Genomic DNA, 25,429 nt, shown 5'->3' on the forward strand with positions numbered 1-25,429 from the left:
ACTGGTTTAGAAAACCACACGGGGTAAAAATGACAAAGATTTCGAAATAACTTCCCTTCCTACCCTCGTTTTTTTTTCTGACTCCATGTCCGCTAGGCGGCAGAACCTCTTTTTTTCTCTCTCTTCGGAGAGATGCAGGCGTTCTCATGTCTATGGTGTTGTTGGGGGGGAGTCGTCAGTAGTTACCACATCCACAAAGTCATGACTAAACCCCGTTTATTTCTACAATTTATCTTCTTAAAATCTGATTTTAAACCTAACCACACTGAACTTTATTCCTAACCCTAAATTAAGACCAAAAATGCATAATTGGCGATATATAGCCAATGTGACTTTGTGGCTGTGGTAACTTGTGAAAACCGTTGCTGAGCCGCGGCTGTCACAGAAAGAGGCAAGCGTAGTTACCTTAGTCATGCAGCAACCTCCCCTCTGAAAATATTGCAAACATATTTTGAAAGTAACTTGAATTAGTATCAGAGACAGGAATTTGGGTGGAGTGCAGAGTGAGATGAAATGACAACGTCAACATTACAGGTAGGTTAGCTAGCTAGTTATCTAATGATAACTGTGTAAACAATCACCATTGATGTGCTAATACTGCATTCATTATGTGTAGTGTGATTAACCAGGCTGTAATAAATTAATTGTTATATACAGCCTGAATCTAATGTCTGAAATCGTGTAAATTAAAAGACTTACAAGCCAGAATGTTATATACAATTACATTGGTCGGTTTGTCTTTCAGCTGGTTGTAATTTTAAAGAAAATATCTACAGCAAAATATTGTTTACTCGACTTTTTCTGAGAGCGGGTAGGTAGTTAGTTATATGGACGGTTCAGCACCCAGGTAAAATTGGTTTTATATTGGATATTCGGTCTTCTCTCGTCAATTGTTATTGAACCAACTATGCCATGACAATGAAAACACTAAATTAAATACAATTTTATTTGTCACATTTAACCTTTATTTAACTAGGTTAAGTCGGTTAAGAACAAATTCTTATTTACAATGATGGCCTACCCCAGCCAAACCCTAACCCAGACAGCGCTGGGCCAATTGTGCGCCGCCCTATGGGACTCCCAACCAGGGTCTGTAGTGACGCCTCTAGCATTGAGATGCAGTGCCTTAGACCGCTGCACCACTCCGGAGTTGAATACAACACGATAATAACAGAGCAGCATCAGCAAATGTAGAGAGTGTAAGGAGTGTGTGTGTGTGTTGTCACGATAGCAAAATTTTCCTAAGGACTTGATACCAGGCCAAGTATCACGATACCGAGTAGTATCACGATAGTGAGTAGTATCGCGATACCACAGGGGGGAAATTGAGTGGCTTAGCTTTCTGTTCGCCCCGTCCCCCCAATGCTTATTCTCGCTTTCGAAACGTTATGCGCATTTGCTTGGCTACACAAAAAACCTGTCACTGATATTCACACTTCTACTCAATGCAGCACATATTAAATTTAACTTCACACTGTTTACTATAACAGAATACTGCATAGCATGGCTGATTTGCTAATATTTGCAAAGGCCTACCTGTGATTTGGCTGAAGGAATAGGAGGAAGGAATATACAGTGCCTTGCGAAAGTATTCGGCCCCCTTGAACTTTGCGACCTTTTGCCACATTTCAGGCTTCAAACATAAAGATATAAAACTGTATTTTTTTGTGAAGAATCAACAACAAGTGGGACACAATCATGAAGTGGAACGACATTTATTGGATATTTCAAACTTTTTTAACAAATCAAAAACTGAAAAATTGGGCGTGCAAAATTATTCAGCCCATTTACTTTTAGTGCAGCAAACTCTCTCCAGAAGTTCAATGAGGATCTCTGAATGATCCAATGTTGACCTAAATGACTAATGATGATAAATACAATCCACCTGTGTGTAATCAAGTCTCCGTATAAATGCACCTGCACTGTGATAGTCTCAGAGGTCCGTTAAAAGCGCAGAGAGCATCATGAAGAACAAGGAACACACCAGGCAGGTCCGAGATACTGTTGTGGAGAAGTTTAAAGCCGGATTTGGATACAAAAAGATTTCCCAAGCTTTAAACATCCCAAGGAGCACTGTGCAAGCGATAATATTGAAATGGAAGGAGTATCAGACCACTGCAAATCTACCAAGACCTGGCCGTCCCTCTAAACTTTCAGCTCATACAAGGAGAAGACTGATCAGAGATGCAGCCAAGAGGCCCATGATCACTCTGGATGAACTGCAGAGATCTACAGCTGAGGTGGGAGACTCTCTCCATAGGACAACAATCAGTCGTATATTGCACAAATCTGGCCTTTATGGAAGAGTGGCAAGAAGAAAGCCATTTCTTAAAGATATCCATAAAAAGTGTTGTTTAAAGTTTGCCACAAGCCACCTGGGAGACACACCAAACATGTGGAAGAAGGTGCTCTGGTCAGATGAAACCAAAATTGAACTTTTTGGCAACAATGCAAAACGTTATGTTTGGCGTAAAAGCAACACAGCTGAACACACCATCCCCACTGTCAAACATGGTGGTGGCAGCATCATGGTTTGGGCCTGCTTTTCTTCAGCAGGGACAGGGAAGATGGTTAAAATTGATGGGAAGATGGATGGAGCCAAATACAGGACCATTCTGGAAGAAAACCTGATGGAGTCTGCAAAAGACCTGAGACTGGGACGGAGATTTGTCTTCCAACAAGACAATGATCCAAAACATAAAGCAAAATCTACAATGGAATGGTTCAAAAATAAACATATCCAGGTGTTAGAATGGCCAAGTCAAAGTCCAGACCTGAATCCAATCGAGAATCTGTGGAAAGAACTGAAAACTGCTGTTCACAAATGCTCTCCATCCAACCTCACTGAGCTCGAGCTGTTTTGCAAGGAGGAATGGGAAAAAATTTCAGTCTCTCGATGTGCAAAACTGATAGAGACATACCCCAAGCGACTTACAGCTGTAATCACAGCAAAAGGTGGCACTACAAAGTATTAACTTAAGGGGGCTGAATAATTTTGCACGCCCAATTTTTCAGTTTTTGATTTGTTAAAAAAGTTTGAAATATCCAATAAATGTCGTTCCACTTCATGATTGTGTCCCACTTGTTGTTGATTCTTCACAAAAAAATACAGTTTTATATCTTTATGTTTGAAGCCTGAAATGTGGCAAAAGGTTGCAAAGTTCAAGGGGGCCGAATACTTTCGCAAGGCACTGTACATGCATAATGATCTGCATGTCATTGTGGCAGTAAGGAGAAAACACTGAATGAAACCTTCTTTACTCTTTAAAACACACACACTCTCTGTCTCCCTTTCTCAAATAAACACACACACACCACTCTCTCCCACAAAAACACAACCTACACACTGCTCCCAACTTGCAAAACATTAGGCAACAAACAGAATGTAAGGAGCACCAGAAGGAGATTTATTTTGTATAAATACTGAACAGAAATATAAATGCAAAAGGGAACAATTTCAAAGATTTTACTGATTTTACTACAGTTCATATAAGGAAATCAGTCAATATAAATAAATGCATTAGGCCCTAGTCTATGGATTTCACATGACTGGGCAGGGATGCAACCATGGGTGAGCCTGGGAGGGCATATGCCCACCCACTTGGCAGCCAGGCCCAGCCAATCAGAATGAGTTTTTTTTCCCACAAAAGGGCTTTATTATAGACAGAAATACATAATTGAGTAATACAATCCATGTTTAGATACTTCAGGATGATTTGGACAGGAAGTGTAAAAAGTTTATATACAGTGGGGCAAAAAAAGTATTTAGTCAGCCACCAATTGTGCAAGTTCTCCCACTTAAAAAGATGAGAGAGGCCTGTAATTTTCATCATAGGTACACTTCAACTATGACAGACAAAATGAGAAAAAAATCCAGAAAATCACATTGTAGGATTTTTAATGAATGTATTTGCAAATTATGGTGGAAAATAAGTATTTTGTCAATAACAAAAGTTTATCTCAATACTTTGTTATATACCCTTTGTTGGCAATTACAGAGGTCAAACGTTTTCTGTAAGTCTTCACAAGGTTTTCACACACTGTTGCTGGTATTTTGGCCCATTCCTCCATGCAGATCTCCTCTAGAGCAGTGATGTTTGGGGCTGTTGCTGGGCAACACAGACTTTCAACTCCCTCCAAAGATTTTCTATGGGGTTGAGATCTGGAGACTGGCTAGGCCACTCCAGGACATTGAAATGCTTCTTACGAAGCCACTCCTTCGTTGCACGGGCAGTGTGTTTGGGATCATTGTCATGCTGAAAGACCCAGCCACGTTTCATCTTCAATGCCCTTGCTGATGGAAGGAGGTTTTCACTCAAAATCTCACAATACATGGCCCCATTCATTCTTTCCTTTACACAGATCAGTCGTCCTGGTCCCTTTGCAGAAAAACAGCCCCAAAGCATGATGTTTCCACCCCCATGCTTCACAGTAGGTATGGTGTTCTTTGGATGCAACTCAGCATTCTTTGTCCTCCAAACACGATGAGTTGAGTTTTTACCAAAAGTTATATTTTGGTTTCATCTGACCATATGACATTATCCCAATCTTCTTCTGGATCATCCAAATGCTCTCTAGCAAACTTCAGACAGGCCTGGACATGTACTGGCTTAAGCAGGGGAACACGTCGAGCACTGCAGAATTTGAGTCCCTGGCGGCGTAGTGTGTTACTGATGGTAGGCTTTGTTACTTTGGTCCCAGCTCTCTGCAGGTCATTCACTAGGTCCCCCCGTGTGGTTCTGGGATTTTTGCTCACCGTTCTTGTGATCATTTTGACCCCACGGTGTGAGATCTTGCGTGGAGCCCCAGATCGAGGGAGATTATCAGTGGTCTTGTATGTCTTCCAGTTCCTAATAATTGCTCCCACAGTTGATTTCTTCAAACCAAGCTGCTTACCTATTGCAGATTCAGTCTTCCCAGCCTGGTGCAGGTCTACAATTTTGTTTCTGGTGTCCTTTGACAGCTCTTTGGTCTTGGCCATAGTGGAGTTTGGAGTGTGACTGTTTGAGGTTGTGGACAGGTGTCTTTTATACTGATAACAAGTTCAAACAGGTGCCATTAATACAGGTAATGAGTGGAGGACAGAAGAGCCTCTTAAAGAAGAAGTTACAGGTCTGTGAGGGAGAGAAATCTTGCTTGTTTGTAGGTGACCAAATACTTATTTTCCACCATAATTTGCAAATAAATTCATAAAAAATCCTACAATGTGATTTTTCAATTGGTGGCTGACTAAATACTTTTTTTGCCCCACTGTAGGTACCATTAGCCAGGTTTCCATCCAACCATTTTATGCGAGTAAACTACATGTTGGATAAAAAATGTCACGACAGGGCTGATGGAAATTTGTCAGGAAACTTTCCAAAATACGCTAGACCAGATGGGATCTTTTTGTGTCGGTAAAATTAATTATGTGAGAAATTGCGTTGGAAACACCTTTATGTGCAAATATTCATATAATAACCATCATATCGAAGTAAACTTGGATTCATGCAATGTACAGTGCCTTGCGAAAGTATTCGGCCCCCTTGAACTTTGCGACCTTTTGCCACATTTCAGGCTTCAAACATAAAGATATAAAACTGTATTTTTTTGTGAAGAATCAACAACAAGTGGGACACAATCATGAAGTGGAACGACATTTATTGGATATTTCAAACTTTTTTAACAAATCAAAAACTGAAAAATTGGGTGTGCAAAATTATTCAGCCCCCTTAAGTTAATACTTTGTAGCGCCACCTTTTGCTGCGATTACAGCTGTAAGTCGCTTGGGGTATGTCTCTATCAGTTTTGCACATCGAGAGACTGACATTTTTTTCCATTCCTCCTTGCAAAACAGCTCGAGCTCAGTGAGGTTGGATGGAGAGCATTTGTGAACAGCAGTTTTCAGTTATTTTCAGTTCTTTCCACAGATTCTCGATTGGATTCAGGTCTGGACTTTGACTTGGCCATAAAGCAAATTCTACAATGGAATGGTTAAAAAATAAACATATCCAAATGCTAAAAAGTTAGCATTTGAAACAGTGGACAACAAAACCAACGCATGGATTTCTGTCAAACCAATATGTAATTTGGGTGAACTAGCCCTTTAAAGTGTGTGCGTGTGGGGGGGCATTTAAAAAAATAAATCACCTAGAATAGCACCATCTTGTTGTCAGAACCTGGTAATATCCGGATGTAGGATGCAACTGACTCAACCATGACTAATTTCTCAGAACAGGGGGGAAAAAAACAAATTCACTGGGAATACATTACATAGGATGAAGAAACAATATTCCGAGCCGAAGCTCCATACTACATTTCAGACATAGAAAACTGAGATTGTATACTCATTGTTGGGGTGGGATTGGCATGGGGTGTGAAGGGTCCGTGGGTGGCTTTTGGCCGTTTCTTTTGGATTCCTCATGTCTAACTCATTCTTAGAAAAAGTTTGGAACAAATCGTATGCTAGGTAATATATTATTGTAAAATTATCCTATACATTAAAATTGCCAATTCGGGTACAGTCAATTTGCTTAATTTCTCAGAAATCCAATTATATATTTTTGAGGCAGGACTGTTAATTGTATATGTTTCTAACAAAAACAAAAAACATTTCAGAACTATCTGAGATGGTGTGTGTCGAAATCCTCATTCTTGTGCTTTTTAAGGTGGAACGAACCCAGGTGCCTTTTGGTCCCAGACTTGGTTCAACGGTACCACTTGCCATGTGTAAGCAGAGTGAACAGGCTGTGGCTGGGGTCCTGACAATTTTCCATGCCTTCCTCTGACAACTCCTGGTATAGAGGTCCTGGATGGCAGGGAGATTGGCCCAAGTGATGTACTGGACTGTCCGCACCACTCTCTGTAGTGCCTTGCGATCAAGGGTGGTGCAATTGCCATACCAAGCAGTGATGCAGCCAGTCGAGATGCTCTCAATGGTGCAGCTGTATAACTTTTTGAGGATCTGAGAGGCCGTGCCAAATCTTAACATTCATCTGAAGGAAAAAGAGGCATAGTCGCGCCTTCTTCACGACTGTGTTGTGTGTACCACGATAGATCCTTAGTGACGTGGACACGGAGGAACTAGAAGCTCTCAACCCGCTCCACTACAGCTCTGTTGATGTGGATGGGGTCTGTTTCCTGTAGTCTACGATCAGCTCCTTTGTCTTGCTGAGGGAGAGGTTGTTGTCCTGTCACTACACTGCAGGGTCTCCGACTTCCTCCCTGTAGGCTGTCACATTGTCGTTGGCGATCAGGCCTACCACCGTCGTGTTGTCAGCAAACTTGATGATGGTGTTGGAGTTGTGAGTGGCCATACAGTTGTGGGTGAACAGGGAGTACAGGAGGAGCCTAAGCACACACCCCTGAGGGGCCTCCGTGTTGAGGGTCAGCGTGGCATATGTGTTGTTACCTACCCTCACCACCTGTGGATGGCTGTCAGAAAGTCCAGGATCCAGTTGAACAGGGAGGTGTTCAGTCCCAGGGTCCCGAGCTTGGGGATAGCTTGGAGGGGACTATGGTAGTCAATGAACAGCATTCTCACGTACAGTAGGTATTCCTATTGTCCAGGTGGGAGAGAGCAGTGTGCATTATTCAATGGACTATATAGCGATTACAGCCTCAAGTCTTCTTGGGTATGATGATACAAGCGTGGCACACCTGTATTTGGGGAGTTTCTCCCATTCTTCTCTGCAGATCCTCTCAAGCACTGTCAGGTTGGATGGGGAGTGTCGCTGCACAGCTATTTTCAGGTCTCTCCAGAGATGTTCGATTGGGTTCAAGTCCGGGCTCTGGCTGGGCCACTCAAGGACATTCAGAGACTTGTCCCGAAGCTACTCCTGCGTTGTCTTAGCTGTTTACTTAAGGTCGTTGTCCTGTTGGAAGGTGAACCTTCGCCCCAGTCTGAGGTCCTGAGTGCTTTGGAGCAGGTTTTCATCAAGGATCTCGCTCTGTGCATTGCTCTGTTCGTCTTTCCCTCGATCCTAACTAGCCTCTCAGTTCCTGTCGCTGTAAAACATCCCCACACCATGATGCTGCCACCACCATGCTTCAACGTAGGGATGGAGCCAGGTTTCCTCCCGACGTGATGCTTGGCAATCAGGCGTTCAATCTTGGTTTCATCAGACCAATGAATCTTGTTTTTCATGGTCTGAGAGTCCTTTAGGTGCCTTTTGGCAAACTCCTGTCGGGCTGTCATGTGCCTTTTATTGCGGAGTGGCTTCCCTCTGGCCACTCTACCAGAAAGGCCTGATTGGTGGAGTGCTGAAGAGATGGTTGTCCTTCTGCAAGATTCTCCCATCTCCACAGAGGAACTCCAGAGCTCTGTCAGAGTGCCCATCAGGTTCTCGTCAGCCTTTTTACCACAGTTGCTCAGTTTAGCCGGGCGGCCAGCTCTATGAAGAGTCTTGGTGCTTCCAAACTTCTTCCATTTAAGAATGATGGAGGCCACTGTGTTCTTGGGGACCTTCAATGCTGCAGAAATGTTTTGATACCCTTCCCCAGATTCCTTTTATCTCATGCCTTGGTTTTTGCTCTGACATGTACTGTCAACAACTAACTAACTAACAAATATAGACAGGTGTGTGCCTTTCCAAATCATGTCAAATGAATTGAATTTACCACAGGTGGACTACAATCAAGTTGTAGAATCATCTCAAGGATGATCAATGGAAACAGGATGCACCTGAGCTCAATTTCGAGTCTCAAAGCAAAGGGTCTGAATACTTACATTTAAAAAATCATCTAAAAACCTGTTTTCACTTTGTCATTATGGGGCATTGTGTGTAGATTGATGAGTAAAAAATATAATGTAATCAATTTTAGAACAAGGCTGTAACACAACAAAATTTGGAAGAAGGGAAGTGGTCTGAATACTTTCTGAATGCACTGTAGGTATTTCTCTGTGTTCAATAGAGATTGTGTCATCTGTGGATCTGTTGGGGTGTTATGCAAATTGGAGTGGGCCTAGGGTGTCTGGGATGATGCTGTTGATGTGTGCCATGACCAGCCTTTCAAAGCATTACAGATGTGAGTGCAGTCATTGCGGTATTTAGCATTGGCTGGCAAAACTAACTGCCTGTAATCCTTGGCTTTTGGTGAGGGTACATACATATGGTCACTGTGGGGACGACATTGTCGATGCACTTATTATTTTTTTTTTGTGTTTAAAAAAAAAATGTTTACCCCTTTTTCTCCCCAATTTCGTGGTATCCAATTGTTGTAGTAGCTACTATCTTGTCTCATCGCTACAACTCCCGTACGGGCTCGGGAGAGACTCTGATGGCACAGGTGGCGCTGCAGTACAGCGCCCTTAACCACTGCGCCACCCGGGAGGCCGTCGATGCACTTATTGATGAAGTCCGTGACTAATATGGTAAACCCCTTAATGTTATCGGATGAATCCCTCAACATATTCCAGTCTGTGCTAGCGAAGAAGTCTTGTACCTTAGCGTCAGCTTTTGTCAGACCAATTCCGTACTGAGTGCGTCACTGGTATTTCCTGCTTGAGTTTTTGCTTGTAAACAGGAAGGAATATGGAGTCATGGCCTGGTTTGCCAAAGGGAGGGTGTGGGAGGGCCTTGTATATATTTCTCTAGGTAGAGTAAAAGTCTTCCAGATTGTTAGCACCTCTTGTGGCGCAGGAGACATATTGGTAAAAGTGGGGTAAAATGCATTTTAGGTTTCCCATGTTAAAGTCTCCGCCCACTGCCTCTGGGTGTGCATTTTCTTGCTTGTTTATGGCCCTGTACAGCTCTTTGAGTGCCTACTTAGTGCTATTCTCATTTTGTGGTGGGATGTAGACAACAGTGATGATTACAGATAAAAGCTCAGGTAAGCAAAAGCTTGTGACTTCATTCACACTTGAAGCAGCGCACCAGTTGTTGTTTATGAAGAGGCCCACTTCTCCCCCTTTGATTTTGCCAGAGTCCGCTGTCTGGTCACGACGAAGCATGGAGAAACCCTAGACTTTTATGTCCATATCACCCGTCAGCCAAGTTTCTTAAAAGCATAGAGTAGTACAGCTTTTCAAGCCCTGTTGGTAAGAAACTCTCAAACGGAGCTCATCCATCTTGTTCTCAAGTGACTGGACATTTGCCAATAAAACAGAGGGGAGTGCCGGATGATTTTTCTTTGCGTCTAACAAGGACTCTAGCCCTCGCTTGCGGCACTTGGGTAGCCCAAACAGTGGAGTAGGGTCCGGTGTAAACAACAGAACAGCTGAGTCGGAGTTGAAGTAGGAGCCAAAATCAATGTCGAAGTTGAGGTTTGTAGCTGTCGATTCATAGTTTAAAAGTACTTGGCGGTCATAGGTGATAATGGTGTGAGCTTTCTACACAACAAAAGTAAGGTTAAACACAAAGATAGTCACAAAATAACAAAGTCGGGTTGGTGCACGTAAGATTTCGACAATCTCCATTGGTGCCATCTTATCTTATGGTAAATTCTGAATCAAGGGATGATGGAGAACAATCGGTAAAAAAAATTGGTGTTTGAATTTTCTTTATTTTTTTTTATTTTTTTAAATCCCACACAAAAAATGTTGGGATTGTTCTCCATCCTCCCCTGATTCAGAATATACCATTTTCATTGTCATGGTATGCTTGGTTTAATAGCTACTGAACCATAGGCTCTCTAAAAAGTCTGGTAAACAATACTTTCCTGTGGACCTTTAGTCTCAAATTTCGTACAGCTGAAGGACAAACTGCACAGAAAACCAACAGAGTAAATAAAAATGTTATTGTATTCAACATTCTGGCTTGTAAGGAACATTTACACGATTTTGCAGGCATCGGTTTCAGGCTGTATATACCAATGTATTGTGTAGCTTGCTAGCCACATCATAAATTAAACTTATAGTTAGCGTTAGTTACCAGTTAACTTGTATGCTGTTATTTAGCCCAATAATAGCCTAACTTTTTTTCCCTTTTTTTTTGTTGAATTTTATCCCCTTTTCTCCCCAATTTCGTGGTATCCAATTGTTAGTAGTGACTATCTTGTCTCATTGCTACAACTCCCGTACGGCCTTGGGAGAGACGAAGGTCGAAAGCCATGCGTCCTCCGAAACACAACCCAACCAAGCCGCACTGCTTCTTAACACAGCGCGCCTCCAACCCGGAAGCCAGCTGCACCAATGTGTCGGAGGAAACACCATGTATGCACCAGTCGCTAGTGCACGATGAGACAAGGATATCCCTACCGGCCAAGCCCTCCCTAACCCGGACAACGCTAGGCCGATTGTGCGACGCCCCACGGACCTGTGCACGAGTCTATGGTGGCACAGCTAGCGCTGCGATGCAGTGCCCTAGACCACTGCACCACCCGGGGGGCCCCTGTAGCCTAACTTTTTATAGTCTCTACTTACATATCACATCAAAATAATGTCACAAATGCAAAATATACACTTAAATATACACTTAATGTACACTGTTTTTACCGGTTTTAACTTAGTTCTAACAGTATTTTTCAGTGACATGTTTTTGCGTCCGTCTTCCATTTAAACACAGGTGTTCGGAGACCCAGAAACTAATTAGCACAGATCTAATTAGATCTTATCTTCCGTCTGTTTTGCGTAAACAAGCGCTGTAACATGGAAATATGGCCGTGTGGGAACCCTAACCCTGTAAAGGTGTAGTAATTTAACCTTTATTATTTCTTGCTGATGTGAAAGATAAATTCCTTATGTTTCCAAAACCGTACTGCAAGTTCTGCGTTTTAACATTCAGAATGAGCGTTGGAGCTCTTAATAAAACTTCCACGGCCAGAAGATACTATCGTCAATAGGCGCTAAAGGTAGTTAGCATCCATGAATGGGTTAGCTGTTATTGAATTGTACATTATTAGCTACCAACCATAGTGTTTAATCTAGCTAGGTAACTAGCTAGCTACACTTGTCAGTGACATGTAACTGTTACTTTAGCTGAGAAATCTCAACTCTCCACATACAGTGCCTTCAGAAAGTATTAACACCCCTTGACTTTTTCTACAGTTTATTGTATTGCAGCCTGAATTTAAAATGTATTAAATTGAATTGTGTCACATGCATACACACAATACCCCATAATGTCAAATTGCAATGATGTATTTAGAGATGTTTACAAATTCATTTAAAAAAAAGCTGAACTGTCTTGAGTCAATAAGTATTCAACCCCTTTGTTATGGCAAGCCTAAATACGTTCAGGATAAAAAGTGTGCTTAACAAGTCCCATAATAAGTTGCATGGACTCACTCTGTGTGTAATAGTTTTAACATGATTTTTGAACAACTCTCTCATCTCTGTATCCCACACATATAATTATCAATAAGGTCCCTCAGTTGAGCAGTGAATTTCAAACACAGATTCAACCACAAAGACCAGGGAGGTTTTCCAATGCCTCGCTGTCACAGGCCGACTCATAGCCTGTGGCAAAAATGAGGGGACACGAACAACAGGTATAGGCCAATCAAAAAGGTTCTTTATTATAAACCAAACTATTAACTTTAAACAAAGAAAAAGGAATGAGGTGTGAAAGTATCATAATGTAAGGTGTATGTAAAGTGCAGGGATGCGTGCATCTGTATGTGTGAATGACTGAGTGAAAACTATGCAAAACTACAAAGGAACAAACAAAACAGGATCATACCTGGAGGAGCAGAGAGAGAGAGACAAGAGTGATTAGTGAAGCAGTTTAAATACCCTGAGCCCAGGTGACTCCAATCACTAACGACCCGCCTCTGCCTGCAGGAGGAAACGCCCCTGCACTGCAGAGGGGCCGTCACACTCGCAAAGGGAACCGATTGGTAAAAAAAAGCAGACATAGAATATCCCTTTGAGCATGGTGAAGTTATTCATTATACTTTGGATGGTGTATCAATATACCCAGTCACTACAAAGATACAGACTTCCATCCTAAGTTGCTGGAGAGGAAGGAAATCGCTCAGAGATTTCACCACTAGGCCAGGTGACTTTAAAACAGTTGCAGAGTTTAATGGCTGTGACAGAAGAAAACTGAGGATGGATCAACAACAGTGTAGTTACTCCACAATACTAACCTAAATGACAGAGTGAAAAGAAGGAAGCCTGTACAGAATAACAAATATTCAAAAACATGCATCCTGTTTGCAATAGAGCACTAATGTAAAACTGCAAAAAATGTGGCAAAGAAATTCACTTTATTATGGACTGAATACAAAGCGTTATGTATGGGGCAAATCCAACATAACACATCACTGAGTACCACTCTTCATATTTTCAAGCATGGAAGTGGTTTTATCATGTTATGGGTATGCTTGTCATCGGCTAGCACTAGGGAGTTTTTTTTTTATAAATAAAAATAAATTGAATAGAGCTAAACACAGGCCAAATCCTAGAGGAAACCCTGGTTCAGTCTGCTTTCCAACAGACACTGGGAGACAAAGTCATCTTTCAGCAGGACAATAACCTAAAACACATGGCCAAGTATACCCTAAAAAAAAAATGTTTACATTGACATTATGTGGTTGTGTGTAAATTGGTGATAAAAAAAAGTCTAGTTAATCCATTTTGAATTCAGGCAGTAGCACAATAAAATGTGGAAAAAGTCGAGGTGTATTAAAACTTTCTGAAGGTACTGTACAAGTACAAGGAAGTTGAGTGGCGACGAGTACAAAATCTTAAATTCATACTATTGTTTCTGTTTCTCTTGTGTAAAGTCTGGGCTTTTGTTTGCTGAAATCCATATTTTTTAATAAAACGTTTGTCAAATACAGCCACCGACTGTTTCCTCATTTGGACAATGAGTGTTTGTAGACGTAGGCCTATGTAATCTGATATTGAACTGGCACATGCATTTGCGCTGAGTTGCCATTTTAGGCTGCATTTACACAGGTAGCGAAATTCTGATCTTTTATTCACTAATTGGTCTGTTGACCAATCAGGTCAGCTCTGAAAAAGATCTGATGTGAAAAGAAAGGGGATACCTAGTCAGTTGCACAACTGAATGCATTAAACCAAATTGTGTCTTCGGCATTTAACCCAACCCCTCTGAATCAGATAGGTGAGGGGGGCTGCCTTAATCAACATCCACGGCGCAGGCAGTTGTCGGGGTTAACTGCCTTGCTCAAGGGCAGAATGGTAGATCTTTCCACCTTGACTTGCTCAGGGATTCGAATCAGAGACCTTTCGGTTACTGACCCAATTAACCGCCAGGCTACCTGCTACCCCCAGATCTGATGTGCTTGGTCAAAAGACTAATTAGTGGAAAAAAAGATCAGAATTGGGCTGCCTGTGTAAATGCAGCCTTAGAGCAACAGAAACGAGAAAACAGTCAGTGGTTGTATTTGGCCAAAGATTTATTAAAAGTATGGGTTTCAGCAAACATAGAAAGGCCTCTTTACACAGGACAAACATAAGTACACAGTAAGGCTTTAAGATTGTTTACAGCTAGTAAGTATCGACTGACAGTGACTCAGTGTAGTCGGAGCACCAGTCCGCCCACACTTGTCACCACTCAAATTCGTTGTACTTGTACATGGAGAGTTGGGATTTCTCAGCTACTGTTACTTAGGCTATGTATTCCTTAATGGATTGTCTAGTCAAGTCTATTTATTATAGGTATTTGACCAGTAGGTAATTACTTCTCTTCTCTGTCAGTGGAGGCTGCTGAGGGGAGGATGGCTCATAATAATGGCTGGAATTGTCACACTCGTCTGAATTAATGGACCAAGGCGCAGCGTACTTAGAGTTCCGCATGTTTAATAAATATGAAACTCACCAAAAACAATACAGAAGAAACATGATGTTCTGGGCTGCTCACACACAAAAACAAGATCCCACAAACAACAGGTGGGAAAAGGCTGGCTAAATATGATCCCTAATCAGAGACAACGTTAGACAGCTGCCTCTGATTGGGAACCATACCAGGCCAACAAAGAAATAGAAAACGTAGATTGCCTACCCTAGTCACACCCTGGCCTAACCAAATAGAGAATTAAAAGGATCTCTAAGGTGTGACAGGAATGAAGTAATGGCTGGAATGGAGTGAATGGAATGGTATCAAACACATGAAAACCATGTGTTTGAACCCATTCCATTCACGCCATACCGGCCATTATTATGAGCCGTCCTCCCCTCAGAAGCCTCCACTGTTGTCTGTAAATGTCAGCTTTTACTTATCACAGTTACTGGACTCTACCATGATGTTTTCATGTATATCGTTCATCCCTTCCTTTCTCTTCACATATGCAGAAAGCAATAGATCTTGTTACCAAAGCCACAGAGGAGGATAAGAACAAGAACTATGAGGAGGCTTTGCGCCTTTACCAGCATGCAGTGGAGTACTTCCTGCATGCTATCAAGTGTGAGTGTAAAATGTAATCTTCTCCTGGCCGCAGTCCAATTTTTTAAAGTGTGCAGAGGGGAACATAGCTTGTGTTTTTGGGAGGTAAACATTGATTTAGAAAATACCTAATGGATGGAAGGTGGTTAAAAAGTAATGTTTTTTAAATGTATTTTCTCCAGATGATGCACACAGTGACAAGGCAAAGGAGAGCATACGTGGGAAGTGTATGCAGTACCTAGACCGGGCAGAGAAACTCAAAGATTACTTGAAGAACAAAGAAAAAGCAGGGAAGAAGCCTGTCAAGGAAGCACAGAGTAATGATAAGTAAGTTGTTACACATTTGTTCACACAGACACTGTCCTGCATTAACAAAAGCATACCTAGGAAATAACACTTTGAAAATAGATCATAAAAACTGTGCATGCATGCATGCATTGCAGACAATGACAAGGGCCACACAGTCACCAGCACCAAGTAGTTTGTTTCACATTTAGAAATGTATATTCCTTCTAGGAGTGACAGTGACAGCGAGGGTGAAAATCCAGAGAGAAAGAAACTGCAAGAGCAACTAATGGGTGAGTGTGTTTGTCTCGTCTTTCACATGTCGGCTGTCTAAACTGTGTCTCTCATGTACATAGGGAAATCAACTTAGATGCTTCACTGATTCTTGTCCTGGTACAGGTGCCATTGTAATGGAAAAGCCCAATGTCCGGTGGAACGATGTGGCTGGACTAGAGGGAGCTAAGGAGGCCTTGAAGGAAGCCGTAATCCTGCCCATTAAATTCCCTCACCTCTTCACAGGTTAGAATGTCTTTATTTCTCCCAAACATAATCTTTCTCACTATCTTCTGCGTGGACGTGTCACCATAACGATATACTACTGTATGTGTATTCTGTCTATTTGTTCATTGAATTTGTTTGTTGAATTTGTCTCTGGTTGCAGGCAAACGCACTCCATGGAGAGGGATTCTTCTCTTTGGACCCCCTGGGACGGGAAAGTCTTACCTGGCTAAAGCAGTAGCCACAGAAGCGAACAACTCCACCTTCTTCTCTGTGTCATCATCAGACCTCATGTCCAAGTGGCTTGGAGAGAGTGAGAAGTGAGACAATATTTTTACTTGTAATTCTACTGTTTGTGTAAATCCCCATTATGCATGCATCCACAATTGATTAGAACCATTTTTTCTCACTGATACTTATGTGTCCTGTGAAATGTTTGTGCCTCTCTTTCTCTCTCCATCTGTCAGACTGGTGAAGAACCTGTTTGATCTTGCCCGCCAGCACAAGCCCTCCATCATCTTTATTGATGAGGTGGACTCACTCTGTGGCTCCAGGAATGAGAATGAGAGTGAGGCAGCCCGGCGGATCAAGACAGAGTTCCTGGTGCAGATGCAAGGTGAGAGATTAGTCACTACACCCACTCCCCACCATCTGCCAAGACAGCTATTACACTTCAGATCAAACAAACACCTCATCAGAGAAGACTTTAAACCTAATCCTCTCCATCAGTTGACTTGAACCTTTCTGATTCAATGCACGTTCCATATGAGCAACAGGCTTATATAGAGTTCTCATTCCTCCTCTCTGATTGACAGGTGTGGGCAACAACAATGATGGAATCCTTACCCTTGGGGCCACTAACATTCCCTGGGTTCTGGATGCTGCCATCCGCAGAAGGTCAGTGGTCAAAATAAGAGGACAGGGTCAAGTTGGGATGGGACATAGGTTTGTTGTTTATCATATTCACAGAAGTAATGATAAAGCCTGAATATATGCTGAAACTGTGTGTACCTATTCATGTAGATTCCATTGAGTGGAAGACAAGCCCTGGATTTTTCTTGAAATGTTTGTAGAACAATAGATACGCACCCAAAATGGGATTTTTTTGGTTTTGTATTGTTCAAGCTAAAATAATTTCCTAATGTCGTAGAAATATTGGTCCAATAATATTTCTCAGATACCGGTACTTGTGAATTCAAATAGACTTTATTACAAAGTAACAAGCCGAGCTGGTCCGTGGATCAACTGTTTTTCCCAGCCCCAGCACACTCCTTTTATACAGTTTCATCCTTACATTACATACATAGTCACTCCTCTCTATGTAAATGATCAACTCTTTTTGGCTTCGCACCACTATTGTTTCCCACCCTAAGTTCTTTCTTTGAGGCAGGCTTTTTCCCGCCACTACAAATAATTTAACACTCTACAAATCACTTAACCTATTAAATTTGTGGTGCAACTGTGAAAGTTTGGTTAAAATATAATAGGGGCCCCTACCAGGCTGCAGTCACAAGTACATTCATTATATAGATTATATCAGCACCCACCAGGCTATAGTCATAAGTACATTAATTATATTGGTTGTGACACTTCTTATCGAGGCATGCATCTGGATTACAATGTGTGTCTATTTCTTTTGTATATTGGCTTTTCTTATGCTATACAGGTGTGGTTACAGGTTCCTTTAAAGCTTTTAATGATTCTGTTTCATTACATTATTATTTCACAATATGCTACTGAAAAATCACCATACTAACAGATGCAATAAAGTAATCATCAAGCATTCTCATCAGTACATCATGTCACTGTCAGGTTTGAGAAGCGTATCTACATCCCTCTCCCAGAGGAGCCTGCTAGGTCCCAGATGTTCCGTCTGCACCTGGGCAACACGCCCCACAGCCTGAGTGACGCAGACCTTCGTCAGCTTGCCAAAAAGACAGAAGGCTACTCTGGGGCTGACATCAGCATCATTGTACGAGATGCCCTCATGCAGCCTGTCAGGAAAGTGCAGTCAGCCACACACTTCAAAAAGGTTATACACTTGATATAGTAACTCCATTGTAGTCGACTCATGTACACCACATTAAAGGTGTATCTCTTTCCCTACTATTAAGGATATTTAAGATAGTTTGTTTGTTGTTTGTTATGCTATTCTAGGTGCGAGGGGCGTCCCGTGCCAACAGTCAATTGATGGTGGATGACCTTCTGACCCCGTGTTCGCCTGGGGACCCGGCTGCCATAGAGATGACCTGGATGGAAGTGCCTAGCGACAAGCTGCTGGAGCCCATCGTCTGCATGGTGACAAGCACGCATCCACAACCAAGGCTCTAAAGTGTGACCATTTTGGTCACATATGCTCCTAAATATTTTGCTATGCAACCTGACATTTTATTTTGGGAGCGATGTGCGTCTAGATGAATTGTCACCCGGATAATAGTTGTGATGATAAGGCTTCGCTGTACAGTTGTTTTTGAGTGCCCAAGAGAGAAAGTGAGTGAGTGCAGATTCGTTACTGTTGCACCATTGCTACAGGGAAAACGGATTGTAAAAAGGTAAACAGGTATGATCCATATTACCAACGCAATGTTTTTTTATTCCGATCGTGAATTGGCTGTACATTCATAAACCATTTAGCGGGCTGTTCCAAAACCACTCGCGGGAATTTGTTTGGACATTGTTCAATCATGTAACCTCATTAGCTAGCTAATAACCTGGTTACTTAATTTCCAGTATATCCATACATTTGGGGGCACAAAAATAAAGGAAAGGGGATAGATAGCTTCTTCAGAAAATCAGTGATCATAACTAGGGCCAGTTGTTTGTATTTTTGTGGGGGTTTTACCAGTAATGCCAGCATTATCCACTAGGTTTGCTGCAGGTTAAAAAATCCTAAGAAATGTTCTTTAATTGCGTGAGTGTTTGGTGGGGGATCGACTAAGCCAGGGAAGGCGGAGCTCTATGAATCTTAATTGCACAAAGCCTATTATTTGTCAGGGAATATTATTTGTAGATCAGTGATTTTTTTAATGTTTTTATTTAACCTTTATTTAACCAGGTAGGCTAGTTGAGAACAAATTCTCATTTGCAACTGCGACCTGGCCAAGATAAAGCATAGCAACAACACAGAGCGACACATACAACAACACAGAGTTACACATGGAATAAACAAAACATAATCAATAATTCAGTAGAACAAAAGAAAACAAAAAGTCTATATACAGTGAGTGCAAATGAGGTAAGATAAGGGAGTTAAGGCAATAAATAGGCCATGGTGGCGAAGTAATTACAGTATAGCAATTAAACACTGGAATGGTAGATGTGCAGAAGATGAATGTGCAAGTAGAGATACTGGGCTGCAAAGGAGCAAGATAAATAAATAAATACTGTATGGGGATGAGGTAGGTAGATAGATGGGCTGTTTAGAGATGGGCTATGTACAGGTGCAGTGATCTGTGAGCTGCTCTGACAGCTGGTGCTTAAAGCTAGTGAGGGAGATATGAGTCTCCAGCTTCAGATATTTTTGCAGTTCGTTCCAGTCATTGGCAGCAGAGGACTGGAAGGAAAGACGACCAAAGGAGGAATTGGCTTTGGGGGTGACCAGTGAGATATACAGTGCCTTGCGAAAGTATTCGGCCCCCTTGAACTTTGCGACCTTTTGCCACATTTCAGGCTTCAAACATAAAGATATAAAACTGTATTTTTTTGTGAAGAATCAACAACAAGTGGGACACAATCATGAAGTGGAACGACATTTATTGGATATTTCAAACTTTTTTAACAAATCAAAAACGGAAAAATTGGGCGTGCAAAATTATTCAGCCCCTTTACTTTCAGTGCAGCAAACTCTCTCCAGAAGTTCAGTGAGGATCTCTGAATGATCCAATGTTGACCTAAATGACTAATGATGATAAATACAATCCACCTGTGTGTAATGAAGTCTCCGTATAAATGCACCTGCACTGTGATAGTCTCAGAGGTCCGTTAAAAGCGCAGAGAGCATCATGAAGAACAAGGAACACACCAGGCAGGTCCGAGATACTGTTGTGAAGAAGGTTAAAGCCGGATTTGGATACAAAAATATTTCCCAAGCTTTAAACATCCCAAGGAGCACTGTGCAAGCGATAATATTGAAATGGAAGGAGTATCAGACCACTGCAAATCTACCAAGACCTGGCCGTCCCTCTAAACGTTCAGCTCATACAAGGAGAAGACTGATCAGAGATGCAGCCAAGAGGCCCATGATCACTCTGGATGAACTGCAGAGATCTACAGCTGAGGTGGGAGACTCTGTCCATAGGACAACAATCAGTCGTATATTGCACAAATCTGGCCTTTATGGAAGAGTGGCAAGAAGAAAGCCATTTATTAAAGATATCCATAAAAAGTGTCGTTTAAAGTTTGCCACAAGCCACCTGGGAGACACACCAAACATGTGGAAGAAGGTGCTCTGGTCAGATGAAACCAAAATTGAACTTTTTGGCAACAATGCAAAACGTTATGTTTGGCGTAAAAGCAACACAGCTGAACACACCATCCCCACTGTCAAACATGGTGGTGGCAGCATCATGGTTTGGGCCTGCTTTTCTTCAGCAGGGACAGGGAAGATGGTTAAAATTGATGGGAAGATGGATGGAGCCAAATACAGGACCATTCTGGAAGAAAACCTGATGGAGTCTGCAAAAGACCTGAGACTGGGACGGAGATTTGTCTTCCAACAAGACAATGATCCAAAACATAAAGCAAAATCTACAATGGAATGGTTCAAAAATAAACATATCCAGGTGTTAGAATGGCCAAGTCAAAGTCCAGACCTGAATCCAATCGAGAATCTGTGGAAAGAACTGAAAACTGCTGTTCACAAATGCTCTCCATCCAACCTCACTGAGCTCGAGCTGTTTTGCAAGGAGGAATGGGAAAAATTTCAGTCTCTCGATGTGCAAAACTGATAGAGACATACCCCAAGCGACTTACAGCTGTAATCGCAGCAAAAGGTGGCGCTACAAAGTATTAACTTAAGGGGGCTGAATAATTTTGCACGCCCAATTTTTCAGTTTTTGATTTGTTAAAAAAGTTTGAAATATCCAATAAATGTCGTTCCACTTCATGATTGTGTCCCACTTGTTGATTCTTCACAAAAAAATACAGTTTTATATCTTTATGTTTGAAGCCTGAAATGTGGCAAAAGGTCGCAAAGTTCAAGGGGGCCGAATACTTTCGCAAGGCACTGTACCTGCTGGAGTGCGTGCTACGAGTGGGTGCTGCTATGGTGACCAGTGAGCTGAGATAAGGCGGGGCTTTACCTAGCAGAGACTTGTAGATAACCTGTAGCCAGTGGGTTTGGCGACGAGTATGAAGCGAAGGCCTACCAACAAGAGTGTACAGGTCGCAATGGTGGGTAGTGTATGGGGCTTTGGTGACAAAACGGATGGCAGTGTTATAGACTGCATCCAGTTTGTTGAGTAGAGTGTTGGAGGCTATTTTATAGATGACATCACCGAAGTCGAGGATCGGTAGGATGGTCAGTTTTACGAGGGTATGTTTGGCAGCATGAGTGAAGGATGCTTTGTTGTGATATAGGAAGCCAATTTTAGATTTAAGTTTGGATTGGAGATGCTTAATGTGAGTCTGGAAGGAGAGTTTACAGTCTAACCAGACACCTAGGTATTTGTAGTTGTCCAAGTATTCTAAGTCAGAGCCGTCCAGAGTAGTGATGCTGGACGGGCGAGCAGGTGCCGGCAGGGATCGGTTGAATAGCATGAATTTAGTTTTCCCTGCGTTTAAGAGCAGTTGGAGGCCACGGAAGGAGAGTTGTATGGCATTGAAGCTCATCTGGGGGTTAGATAACACAGATTCTACACCTCACTTTGCTCAAGCTGATCCTCTCCAATGGACTTGGAAGTTGTAGTAAAACATTTGTCAATTAGGGGCAGTTTAAAGGGAGAGGGATTAGCTAGGTTTCTATCCATTTGACAACAGATTTTCATGCGAATATTCTAAAATCTGCATAAAGAAAATGTTCCCACCAGAACATTACACTCAAATGTGCCTACTATGGTATTGGCACGTGCACTCTAGCCAACAGCTCACATATACAGTGCCGGTAGGCTAGTCTACATTTAGGGGTTTGGTATTTTATTAGGATCCCCATTAGCAGCGCGAAAGCCGCAGCTACTCTTCCTGGGGTCCACACAAACATGAAACATGACATAATTCAGAACATTAATAGACAAGAACAGCTCAAGGACAGAACTACTACATACATTTAAAAATGGCACACATACCATATACAGTATACCAATACATACACACAAAATATATTTGACAAATAGGGGAGAGGAGTTGTGCCGTGAGTTGTTGCTAGATCTGTTTTTTGAAACCAGGTTTGCTGTTCATTTGAGCAATATGAGATTCATAGAGCTATGCCTCCCCTGGCTTAGGTGACCCCACCCCCCACCAAACATTTACGCACAACCAGGCAGGCCGATTAATTTATTGATTAATTGATTATTAATTAATGTCCATTTCCTAGGATTTTCTACCTGCAGCAAACCTAGTGGATAATGCTGGAAATACCGAAAAAAGAAAGAAAATAAACACAAAAACCTACCAAAACAACTGACCCTGATCATGTTATAGCAATGAACTTGAAGCTCTTAAAGAAACGGTGTACAATGTAATGCATCTCAATAGGTAGTGCTTTAACACAGTGTAGAAACCTAATATTACAAAATTACCTTAACTTCAATTACAGGTTTTTGTATCAACATTTTTGCTTTTTATAATAAACAAATGTCTTCATAGGGTTAGTTTCTAGGGTTCAAAATATCAGTTTCTATGGTTCAAATGTAGCTGGAAATTAATATAGGCCCAATATTGACTGTATCTATAATAAATACAATAATTTAGAGCCACTCACATTGTTCAGTCACATTCTGTTCATACATACATGCTGTTTTTCAACATACACATTGAGGTATTATACATTTATACAAATGCTAAACCATGCTCATATGTTTGTCCGCTGTGTGTGAACAGTGCTAATGGTTTGTTATCTGCTTTGTGTCCTCTGCCCTCCAGTCTGACATGCTGCGGTCCCTGTCCACCACGCGCCCCACAGTCAACACGGAGGACTTGTTCAAGGTCAGGAAGTTCACAGAGGACTTTGGACAGGAGGGTTGAGAGAGCCTTGTCATCTGGAGCTTAACAACTCCTTACCCTGTGTGGTGGAAATTAAATATTAATTACATACTATACTGTTTAATTAGACATACTATGCTGTTTTACCTAGAGATTTGTCTATTGTTTTATGTTAGTATTTTTACTGATACAGACTTGTCTTGTGTGACTTAGTGGGAAGTGCAGGGAGGAACAGAGAGTGGTGGCGATATCAGCTATCTTGATCTACACAGACGAGCTAAATTACATTTTATATCTCTGTTCCCTGGGCCTGTTTCTGCACATCTGCTAAACTGCCACATAGACAAAATAGGTTGTACTTTTTCTATGAGAGGAGAGATACAACTCTGTTCATTGCGCTTTCCTAACGATGCACTGATTGAGTGGTTGTTATTGATTGCTTCATTTTGGCTAATCTTATAATGAAGTTGAAGAATACAGTCTCCCTCCTTTTGGTTAGAATTACCACCACACCTGCCACTTCTTCTCTCAAGCCCCATGCATGATGGAGCATTTTAACTTCATGTACAGTATATTCTTTCCCTCCGATCATTCACTATTGCAGTCCTGAAGACAGAAAGACTATTTATTTCTCTGCCATTTTGCACTTTTTTAAGTTATTTTGAAGTTAATAATTATGAATGAGAGGTATTGAAGCACTTTTGAACAATTACATATTTCATTGTTTTCTTGTCTCTCGTGTGTAAGTGCATACATGTCTTTTATTCAATGTGTCAGTCTTAATGTATGTCTTTTATGTGTATGATTTCTCTGTTTGCTTTTTCATTTATTGAGTATTGACTGACCATAGCTGCTCCAGTGTTGCCACCTCTCCCAATCCCCACTAGAGCTGTCCCTATGTTACAAATAGTGTTACTTACACTTTTTATGATTATTTATTTTATTATATTTCATCTCGTCAAGATTTTTGTGTTGACTGATTGAGTACAGTTGTTGAGTAGGGGAGGCGTTTACATTTTAGTATTTCTCTGTTGACATGTGAGTGAAGATGGGGACGAGCATTTTTGTATTTCTGGATTTGAACTTTGAAAATAATATTTCCACGACAGACACTATCATATTGTTCCAATACTGTTGTCATAATAGTATTGCCGTGTCTCTGTATAGATGGGGGTATCGGTTCAGTAATACTTAAGTCAGTTCTGGTCCCAAGGGGATCTCACTCCTGTTACATGTAGCTATGAAGTTACCAAGTTACCCTGACTTAATAAATTCTGAATTCAAAAAGATGTGCTTTTCATGATTAAATTTTAACTTTTTATTATCCCCTTTATAATATAGATCACCGGCTAATATTTACACCCTTTCCTTATTCATTTCTACCCATATTTTTGTCCACAACTTTTTAATCAAGTAATAATTAAATAAATACATACTGACTGCTTTTCCAATTGATGTGAACATTCCACACAAATATTCATTTAAAAAAGTTTATTATAACTAAACTACAATATTCAAAGGATTAAAAATGGATATATACACATGAATAAAGCATAACAAATCCTCTTGGTTACTTGAACCTCACTGTCAAAGGTTAACCAGCATCCATTCAAACAAAGCAATGTTGGCGAATTCAATTTAACCTATCATGTTAATCACATACTGTGGGGTATTCAGACACAAAATAAAACTTAAGGCTGAACTGTGGAATAATTGAAAGCTTAATATTACCAAGTGGTGTAAAGTACTTAAGTAAAAAATACTTTAAAGTACTACTTAAGTCGTTTTTTTTTTGGGGGGGGGGGGTATCTGTACTTTACTTTTTATATTTTTGACCATTTTTACTACATTCCTAAAGAAAATGTACTTTTTACTCCATACATATTCCCTGACACCCAAAAGTACTCGTTACATTTTGAATGCTTAGCAGGACAGAAAAATTGTCCAATTCACACACACTTATCAATATAACATCCCTGGTCATCCCTACTGCCTTTGACCTGGCAGACTCACTAAACACAAATGCTTAGTTTGTAAATTATGTCTGAGTGTTGTAGTGTGCCCCTGGCTATACATCAATATAAAATTAAAATAAATGTTTACAAATTGTGCAAACTGGTTTGCTTATAAGGAATTTGAAATGATTTATTTTTAAGTATATCTAAAACCAAATACTTTTACTCAAGTATATTTTACTGGGTGACTTTCACTTGAGTCATTTTCTCTTAAGGTATCTT

The 25,429-nt window shown here is 41.2% G+C and overlaps 1 protein-coding gene across 2 annotated transcripts; it reads left to right on the top strand.

Moving 5' to 3' along the window:
* The first annotated feature begins 140 nt into the window (after positions 1–140).
* LOC139370886 (vacuolar protein sorting-associated protein 4A-like) lies at positions 141–24,479 on the top strand. Of its 2 annotated transcripts, XM_071110750.1 has the most exons (12): positions 363–534; positions 10,963–11,605; positions 15,182–15,293; positions 15,455–15,599; positions 15,789–15,850; positions 15,957–16,076; positions 16,219–16,375; positions 16,523–16,671; positions 16,871–16,952; positions 17,868–18,087; positions 18,213–18,353; positions 23,133–24,479. In XM_071110750.1, the coding sequence occupies exons 2-12, from the start codon at positions 11,567–11,569 to the stop codon at positions 23,232–23,234; spliced, it is 1,329 nt and encodes a 442-aa protein (XP_070966851.1). In that variant the 5' UTR covers positions 363–534; positions 10,963–11,566; the 3' UTR covers positions 23,235–24,479. The 2 variants fall into 2 exon arrangements, with proteins under 2 accessions (XP_070966861.1, XP_070966851.1); XM_071110760.1 differs by lacking the exon at positions 10,963–11,605 and having other exon boundaries at positions 141–534.
* Positions 24,480–25,429: the final 950 nt, after the last annotated feature.

The sequence above is a fragment of the Oncorhynchus clarkii genome, chromosome 2 (genome assembly GCF_045791955.1).
Source record: "Oncorhynchus clarkii lewisi isolate Uvic-CL-2024 chromosome 2, UVic_Ocla_1.0, whole genome shotgun sequence".
In the NCBI taxonomy this organism is placed as follows: Eukaryota; Metazoa; Chordata; class Actinopteri; order Salmoniformes; family Salmonidae; genus Oncorhynchus; species Oncorhynchus clarkii.

Bases quoted from the DNA above. Each gene is read 5' to 3' on its own strand.
- LOC139370886 (XM_071110750.1), top strand. From the start codon at position 11,567: ATGGAAATATGGCCGTGTGGGAACCCTAACCCTGTAAAG. The intron at 11,606-15,181 runs GTGTAGTAATTT...TCACATATGCAG, and splicing joins GGAACCCTAACCCTGTAAAG to AAAGCAATAGATCTTGTTAC. The intron at 18,354-23,132 runs GTGACAAGCACG...TCTGCCCTCCAG, and splicing joins TGGAGCCCATCGTCTGCATG to TCTGACATGCTGCGGTCCCT.